Consider the following 9,724-nt stretch of genomic DNA (forward strand, 5'->3'; position numbering starts at 1 on the left):
ACATGGCGCTCTACACACCAGGAGGAATCCTACTTATCCTGGAAAAATAGTCTTGTGCTTTATAAAAATAAGCTTTGACAAACTAGAATGGCATACTTTCATCACTAATTGAGGAGAATTTGTATTTTCAATACAGTTGCCAAACTTACACAGAATCATAGCTCTGAACCATCTATTCCCTTATCCCTCAGCAGCAGCAACTTGATTCTCTTCTTTTTTTATACAGCGCCAAAGCACAACGAGAGTCGTCTCAAGGCACTTCACACAGTAAACATTCCAATACAGGTCAGGGGTCTCATTTATCAAACATTGCGTAGAATCCTTACTAAAACCGTACTTAAGCTCAGCAAAAAAAATGTACTTACGCCAAGCAGGTTTGTGATCTATCAAACATGGAGTTCGCACAGCTGCACGCAACCACCGCTTCATAAATCAGAAACTATCTAGAAAGGTTCTCAGCTGCATTTTAGTCACATCCCACCCTCACCACGCCCACTTACTGCCATAAATAGTCAGTGGAAAGTGCCTTGTGGATCTCATGCATATACATAAGCCGGCTGTTGCAGCGCTCCGCCAATGAAATGGCAACCGTAGATCAAGGCAGATCAAGGAAGCACAATTTCACAGAAGCAGAAACTGAGGTACTTGTGGGTGAGGTGGAGAAATGAAAGGAAGTGCTTTTGCAAAACTAATAAGAGAAAATCCACGGAGTGGCACAGCGTTGCTGAAGCCGTCAATGTTGTGAGTTCAGAGAGATCTGTGGCGGATATAAAAACTGATCCAATCTGGATTCGATCCCTAGACTCCCGGGTGAAAGTCACACGCGCTAACCAGTCACCCAAACGGAGATCTCCCTTGTCCAAGAAGCCAGGGCGCATGATCAATCGGGTCACAGTGACAGGACACACACTGTCACAGACGCATGACAATCTGTCTCAATCTGTCCCCCTGCTGATATTCTGCATTCTATATTCTGCGCTTCAGGCTGTGTGTGTGTGTGTGTGTGTGTGGGGGTGTGGGGGGGTGGGGGGGGGGGGGTGGGGGGGGTCTTGTTCTGTGTGAAAACGAAGCGGTACAAGTGATAATGCTGCAGGATTTCAGGATTGTATCCTTCTCAGCAGCAGCACTGCAGGTGCTCTCCATGTCCAACATGTGCGTCAGCCAGGTCCTTAGTCAACTTAAAGTTGCGCATATTTTTCCGCCAAGTTTTCTTTCATAAATCCCAAAGTTTGCGTGGAAGGTTGCTTACGCAGTTTTCTGACCCTGTTTTGTGCGTAAGCAAGCTTTATAAATGAGGCCCCTGGTCATTAAGCCAATCAGTAAAAGGTTTCCTAAATAAGGAACCCAGCAAATTGCATCAAGTCACTGACTAGTGTCGGAGTCTTTACAGCAATCCTCATACTAAGCAAACATTTAGCGACAGTGGAGAGGAAAACTCCCTTTTAACAGGAAGAAACCTCCAGAGGATCCTGGCTCAGTATAAGCAGCCATCTGCCACGACTCACTAGGGATGGAGAAGACAGAGCAGACACTTATGGGATTTTTCACAAGTAAAATTAATTATATTAGAAACTAAATCTTTAGCATCCTCCCTAATGGGATTTCTTCTTCCTCAGTAAGTGAGGCAGCATAAGAGGTAACTGAAGAACCTCATCTGTGTTTTAACTGTTTTGATCCAGTTGAGCTTTCAGAGTTATCAAAAATATTAGCTACATCTAAACCTTCAACTTGCATTTTAGATCCAATCCCAACCAAATTATTTAAAGATGCATTTCCTTTGGTTACTGCCCCCATTCTAGATATAATCAATCTATCCTTAGTAAATGGATATGTACCACAGGATTTTAACCCCAAAATTCCACTGTTTCCGCTCCGCCCCTGCTTTCCGCTGCCGCTTGCTTCCGAACTCTAATTATACTGTACCCGCTCTACAACGGCTCCGTTCCGGTGCGGAGACCTGAGGTGCGCAAACAGGCATGTGCGGGATTTTCGAGATCTTGCGATACAGTCCGAGCAATAAATAGGGAAGTTAGATCCAAACAACCGTTGTGTGGGAGAAGCATAGAAATGAACTGTTTAATCTACCCATCATTTGTGTTGAGAGATCAGCAGTGTTTGGATCAACAAACGGTGACTGCTTTGATAGTAGAAACTGTATTTATGGCTTATTTATGTGCATTTAAAGTTCAACTGCCATTGATAGTTGTTAAAAGTTGTTAAACCTGTGCATATGAAAACAACTGCTTTTTGTTATCGATTTATTGTGAAAAAACGGAAGCTGTGCTTGCTTCCTTTCCTGTTGGGCGGTTGTGATTTCTGTCCATTGACTGTGAAGGTGCTCCAGCGTCCGGCAAAAATAGAATCAATCCTATTTTTGCCGGATGGCGGAACGGCGGGCGGTGCACTGCACCGCATGGCCGCAGTAGTAAAACAGCTCTGATTGACTACAACAGGACCGTTTCTGCTGCGGAGTTCGTGCCGGAGCGGAGATAGTGGAATTTTGGGGTATGGTTGCTGTAATCAAACCTTTACTTAAGAAGCCTTCTCTGGAGCCAGATGACCCAATGAATTATAGACCAATATCTAACCTTCCATTTTTATCCATAGTCCTGGAGAAAATAGTGGCCATCCAAGTATGTGAGCATTTAAACACAAATGATCTGTTTGAGGAATTTCAGTCTGGTTTTAGAGAGTATCACAGCACTGAAACTGCATTAGTGAGAGTTACAAATGATATTCTCATGGCCTCAGATAAGAATCTTGTGTCTGTTCTAGTCTTGTTAGATCTCAGTGCTGCTTTTGACACAGTAGATCACATTGTTCTTGTAGAAAGACTTGAACATGTTGTAGGGATCAAAGGAACAGCGCTAGGCTGGTTTAAATCCTACCTGTCTGATAGATTTCATTTTGTAAATGTACATGACAAATCTTCTTCATACTCCAGGGTTACTTGTGGAGTACCACAGGGTTCAGTGCTTGGGCCAATTCTTTTTACTATATATATGCTCCCAATTAGTAACATCATTAGACAGCATGGGATAAACTTTCACTGTTATGGTGACGATACTCAGTTATATTTATCCATTAACCCTGATGAACCTAATCAGTTAGTTAGATTACAGACTTGTTTTGAGGACATAAAAAATTGGATGACTCTAAACTTTTTGCTTTTAAATCAAGACAAGACGGAAGATCTCATCTTTGGACCAGAAATCCAGAAAAGGAAATTGCTTAGTCAATCACCTGACCTGAGCGGAATTAAATTAGTCTCCGAGAACAAAGTAAGGAACCTTGGTGTTATCTTTGACCAGGAGATGTCATTCAAATCCCAGGTTAATCGGGTTTGTAGGATTTCCTTTTTCCACCTTTGGAATATTGCTAAAATTAGAAGCATCCTTTCCAGGTGTGATGCTGAAAAACTAGTTCATGCATTTATTACATCAAGACTGGATTACTGTAATTCATTACTCTCAGGAAGTCACTGATTCACTGGAATAAATACAATAAAGTTTATCTCTCAATAAATTGAATATTTACAAACACAAAAATCACAATGTAACCATAGAAACATTACGTTGTGTGAGTGGATGTGTATGTGTGTGTGTGTGTGTGTGTGTGTGTGTGTGTGTGTGTGTGTGTGTGTGCGTGCGTGTGTGCTCTGTCTTCTCCATCCCCAGTGAGTCGTGGAGGATGGCTGCTTATTCTGAGACAGGATCCTCTGGAGGTTTCTTCCTGTTAAAAGGGAGTTTTCCTCTCCACTGTCGCTAAATGCTTGCTTAGTATGAGGACACAAGACTGCTCAGGTCACTGTGTTCAATAATGGAGACATCGTGAAGTTGCAGACTTCTCCACAATCTTTTGCCTCACCCACGTGCTAAGAGATGCGCTCATGACATCACAGAGTCAAATTCCGCTTGGACTGCCAGTGCCTATCAGCTGCCTCTGGAGTCCCACAGACCAAGAAGACTTTATAAGACTCTGTTCAGCTTGACAGCATCCCTAACTGCCAGTGTCCACCAGCAGGTTCGGGGGATGGTGCCATGACAGGCACCGACGACCCTGTGGCCACAGCTCTGGTCGGCCGCCTCAACATTTGAGGCACGGAACAGGGCCCTTTCAGACTCAATGTTCCCCTTCTCCCTTGGAAGTTTTATTACAGCCAGTTAGATATATTTAATAATATAATAATGGTAAATGGTAAATGGCCTGTATTCGATATAGCGCCTTCTAGAGTCCTGGAACCCCCCAACGCGCTTTACAACACAATCAGTCATTCACCCATCACACACACATTCACACCCTGGTGGGGATGAGCCACAATGTAGCTACAGCTGCCCTGGGGTGCACTGACAGAGGCGAGGCTGCCAAGCACTGCCACCAATGGTCCCTCCGACCACCACCAGCAGGCAAGGGGGTTAAGTGTCTTGCCCAAGGACACAACAGCAGCAACAAACTGAGTGGGGCTCGAACATGCAACCTTCCGATTACGGGGCGAGCACTTAACTCCTGTGCCATCTTCGCAATAATATATTGTTCTTGCTTTCACAGCTATTGGAGCTGTGCTGCAATCACCCACCCTAGGTCTCATGGAAAACAGAGGCCCGCAGAGAGTGTGCACACAATTTTGTTTTTTTTTAACAGCTTGGGGGCCTGCGGGTACACTCTGTAAGTCACTCCAGCTCCTCCAAGTGAGAGCCAGCTCCTGTTGGTCACATCAACGAGCCGGGAACGAGCCCGACTTATTGCGAGCAATGCGGACCAAGCTCTAATATCGGTCATACAGGGACGTAACAACCCGTCTCAAAGGGCCTGGTACCCCATACTCCCAAAGTACCCCCCACAGGGACATGGTCAAACGCCTTCTCCAAATCCACAGAACTCATGTAGATTGGTTGGGTGAACTCCAGGGCCCCCCTAAGGGTATTGAGCTGGTGCAGTGTTCCATGGCCAAGACAAAAATCACATTGTTCCTACTGGATCCGAGGTTCAACTATCTGAGGGACCCTCCTTTCCAGAACCCCTGAACAGACTTTACCAGGGAGGCTTATAAGTGTGATCAGCCTGTAGTTGGAACACATCCTGCAGTCCCCCTTTTTAAATTGGGGGACCACCACCCTAGTCTGCCAGTCCTGTGGAACTACTTCAAATGTCCACACAATATTCCAGAGCTCCACAACATCCAGAGCCTTTAGGAACTAGCACCAGAAATTGGAGAGCCCAGTCCAAAGTCCCCAGACTCCACTTCCTCACTGAAAAACGTGCCGGTAGGACTGAATATGTCTTTAAAGTACAGCGCCCCCGATGCACCAGGTGGTGGACCAGAATCTCTCCAAAGCAATGCAGAAGTCGTGCTCCATGGTCCTCCCACGCCTGGGTTTTTGCCCCCGCGACTACCCGAGCTGCATTTCACTTAGACTGCCGATACCTATCAGCTGCCTCTAGAGTCCAACAGGTCAAGAAGACTCAATAGGACTCTTTCTTAAGCTTGACAGCATCCCTAATCTCCGGTGCCCACCAGCGGGCTCAGGGGTTCAATTCAATTCAATTCAAAAATACTTTATTAATCCCAGAGGGAAATTGTGTGTCGCCACAACCGACACTGATGACCCTGCAGAAGCAATTCAGGTCGGCTGCCTAAATATGAGACCCCTCCCACAACTGGTGAGCCCATCAGAAGGCCACCACCACCAAGCCTGGCCACCACATGCTTGCCAGGCTTGGGTTCAGAGAGAGGCCCCGGTGACCAGTCCTGGCCGAGAAAACGTTTTCATTTATATATTACTTCATAAGTTGTCTGTGTCTCTGCAGGAGTCCCTGAGATTTGATTAAATCACAGTCCTCAGGTAATAACAGAACAGTTATGAATCTTTACACTGAAGCAGACATGTCTTTGCTTACCAGGGAAGGGCATGTTGAGGAAGTGGCCATGCACGCTGCTGGTGACCACACCCAGGTAGTTGGTTGCCTCCAAAGTGTAGTTTCCATTATTAAAATGTGTTGGGTTCTTAAAAGTGAGGCATCCCTCTATGTCATCCTTGTAATAATCCACATCTGGATGCACATACTTATTGGGAGTAAGTTCCTAAAAGAAAATAATGACAATGTCAAAATATCTATAATTAATGTTTTTGGTTAGCAATCAGCAACAGCTCTAAACCTGCTGAGTGTGATAATGCATCAGTCAGCCAGAGAAAACATCTCCAATAACTTATATCGTGGTGAAGTAGAAGAACAGGGCAAGAGCCCTTGAGTCAAAGAAGAATATTTAATCAGTGAAGATAAATTAACGCTTCGACAGTGGTGTCTTCGTCAAAGTTACAGCTTAAATGTTGCAACAGTAAATGTTGTAGCCAGGTGTTCGCAGACTAATTAGACGAAACAGTCTTGTGCTCACTGATTATTGAGTTGAGGGCTGGAGAAGATCCACTGTCATCAATTTGATGCAGGTGTTCAATTTTACAAAACACTGAGCTTGGGTAAATATTTTAGTGTAAATAATGCTCAAAGCCAACTAGAACAACATTTGTAGCATACCAAAAGGCCAAGTATTTCGTTTAAATGACCACAAGATAACTTTTAACTTTCAGGCACAAACTGCGTCGCACATCCTGGGACACATCATATCTTTCTGGTATCTGGACCAGAAAGATACTGCTCAACGACTTTGCTATCAATTAGGGAGCAACAAGCCCTTTTCAAAGGCCCCTTATCTGGAACCCAAGGTCTCATGCAGAAGATGAGACTTTTACTCTCTGAATAAAGTTTCTTTCTTGACATAAATTACTTTAAAACTTTTTTATTTCATAAGTGTCATATAATCCTCTTCTGTTGAACGAACAAGATGATTAAATCCAAAGTGTATAAATAATGTGTGCATTTATCAATGATGGGTTAAAATTAATATTTTTCCTGTAAAGATTCAAATCAGATCTTAAATTACACCAGATCAGTAATTGTTGATTCTAGTAATTTAATCTATCGGTATGAACACAGTAACAGCATATTATTCTTTAATGTATAACATTTAGCTCCATATAACTGTTATAATATTTTCACTTCACACTAAGAGTAAATATCTGAGTGAAGGAGGGATCTTCTGAGGTTTTTTTTTTTTGGTAACGCCTTAAAACTTGTCAAATTCTGATTTGTCTGAATTTGTCAACAACATTTAATAAATACAGGGATCACTTCCTGATTCTTCAGTCCTCCAGCAGTCCCTGATTAGGCCAATCACGGCAAGCACTTGGAACCATTCTCTCTTGGCAACGCTTGAGAGTGATTTCAGACACTACAACACCACAGAGGTGGAACATCTAACCTGCAGACCCCGGTTGCATCTCATGGCCGGACTAGAAATCTGAATTCAAAGGGAACTACGACTCTTTGGGATTCTTGTAGCCGCGACGTCTGGTAAATCACCATTCTGGCTGCCTTTTGTCCGGAACCGCTGAGAGCAACATTCACACAAGTGTTCGTAGACTCTGCACAATGGTGTCGGATGGTTTTATGAATAATCTCTAGCTTATTAAACCATACAGTTAAACTGATTTTACAACCCAGACATCACAAGATCTCTCAGATACTTACATGGGTTTGCTATAAACATCTAGCTTACATTCCACCATTTCATTCATTATCTGTTATCCTGTTCAACCATCATTTTATTTGTCCTGTATAATCATTAGTTTATGGTTAGGGTTAGGCATAGAATGAAATTCATTTTATAAAACCATATACTTGACTTTGTCTGAATTAACATGAAGTGTATGTTCCCTGAATATTCAAATAATCTAGAGTCTTCTGATCTTATGATCAAACATTCAGACCAATACGATTGATAATTCATATTTATAAGGATTATCAATCTTATTGATCACTTAACAAATATGAAGTCAATCCTCACTGCTACGCATTTCTACAGTGGGAAACATTTCTAATACACATTATAAAATACATTAGACAACAATAAAATTAACACCAAATCAGAGGAAGCAAGACAAACTGAATTCTTCATTCACCCCCAAGATTCAGTGGTGTTCAAAGTGAGAATCCAATAAGCCTCTTTGGGCAGGAGAAGATTAATAATAGCGCCATCTCTCGAAGGTGTGGAGATTGTACGTGTGTGTTGTCTTAATATGTTTAAGTGGACATATCTTAACTTTAACCTGTAACATGTGGACATTCCCACATTGTGGGGTCGTTTTGCTGGTCCACACAATGCTTAACACCCTAAAACTTGGTTTTAGGAGTTTGGTGAGAATTAATTTTTAGTTTAGGTTAGGGTTAGAAAAATAACCTCATTGGTTAGGGTTAAGGTTAAGGTCTGCTTAGTAATGCATCACATATTATTAACAATGCAATTAAACAGTTGATAATTTATTTAATAGTTTATTAATGCTTAACAATGCACTAAGCACTGTTAATAAAGGGACCTTATTGTAAAGTGTTGATGAAAAATTTTACTTATAGTATTTAGAATGGATAAAAGGATCTGAGGCAGGAGCACACGGGGAGGTAGCAGATATAAGAGGATACTTCTGATACAAGCAGATAAAGGTCCAACTGGAGCGGAACCCAGAGATTTAAAAAACAAAACAATCAAAAACTTGGCTTGTCACCAGTACTTCACCCAAAATTGTATATTTTAAAATATATTTTTAAATATAACAAGTACAAAGTAGATATGATTCCTACCTTGTTGTCATGAAACCATCTTAAAGTTGGAAGGGGTGAACCACGAACGGTGAACAGTATGCACGTGTCGTGATAGCGGGCCGGCTCCTCCAACTTCACGATGGTAGGAGGGACTAAAAAACAAAACAAAAGAGAAGACCACTGTTCTGTCATTTGATTTCATTTACTGTTCTGAAATATAATATTCAATAAATGAGCATAATAAAAATATACTTTGTAAAATGAATAGAACAAGAAGAAAACCATAACATGAGAGGGAGCAGAAAGAAGCAAAAAAGCTGTCGTAGTCCCTTCTATGCTCACTCAGTTTCCTGCTACTTCAAGTTATATTTCAGCTCATACCTGTCTGGCAGTTCATATCATGTGAAAGGCAAGGCAAGGTAGCTTTATTTATATAGCACATTTTATACACAAAGGCAATTCAATGTGAAAGGTGGTCCATTCAGATCTGATGACCCTCATGCCATCTGAGGTGTGCCCCAAGGTTCAGTTCTTGAACCACCTCATTTTGCCCTGTATATACTCTGGGTTCCATTTTCTGAAAGCATGATGTTGTATTTCATTGCTGTACAGATGATCTAATCTGTCACTAAAGAGTAGGAACTTCAGATATTCTGGACCTGCCCAACACTACAAGGATATTGGTGGTCTATTTTAGATGCACTCTCCAAGATTTGTCAGATGACTGTGTGCCTAGATCCCGTGACTGCTTTGTTTAAAGTGGTCAAGGCGAGTGCTCCTTTAGACACATGCCAGTTAGACATGAGAAAGGAATTATCTGACCTTGCGTTTGTACCATCGGTGTACTACAGTGTCATTAAAGCTTCTGGCTCACAGAGCAATAAAAAAAGCGCTGCAGCTGCAGAGATCATAGATGATCTCTGAAGGGTCATTGAAAAAAAGCCTGTGTAATGGACTCTGTATAGCTTCTGAACAGTATGCAGTTTGTGGTTTTCTGGAAGTTTATTTTTACAATTTAAGTTTGTAAAAAAAGTTTGTCTGACAGTATTAAAACATGTTGGTAAAGTCC

The 9,724-nt window shown here is 42.1% G+C and overlaps 1 protein-coding gene across 2 annotated transcripts in view; it reads right to left on the reverse strand.

Annotated features, from left to right (window-relative positions):
* The window catches only part of LOC107396553 (NT-3 growth factor receptor), a 52,225-nt gene that overhangs the window by 21,941 nt on the left and 20,560 nt on the right, over positions 1 to 9,724 (reverse strand). For both annotated transcript variants that reach the window (XM_054747225.2, XM_015976317.3), the window contains exons 8-9: positions 8,695 to 8,807; positions 5,899 to 6,082 (exon numbers count right to left, since the gene is read on the reverse strand). In XM_054747225.2, the coding sequence (XP_054603200.1) occupies positions 5,899 to 6,082; positions 8,695 to 8,807 (297 nt within the window). The remainder of the gene's footprint in view (positions 1 to 5,898; positions 6,083 to 8,694; positions 8,808 to 9,724) is intronic.

Source organism: Nothobranchius furzeri, chromosome 14 (assembly GCF_043380555.1).
Source record: "Nothobranchius furzeri strain GRZ-AD chromosome 14, NfurGRZ-RIMD1, whole genome shotgun sequence".
Classification (NCBI taxonomy): domain Eukaryota; kingdom Metazoa; phylum Chordata; class Actinopteri; order Cyprinodontiformes; family Nothobranchiidae; genus Nothobranchius; species Nothobranchius furzeri.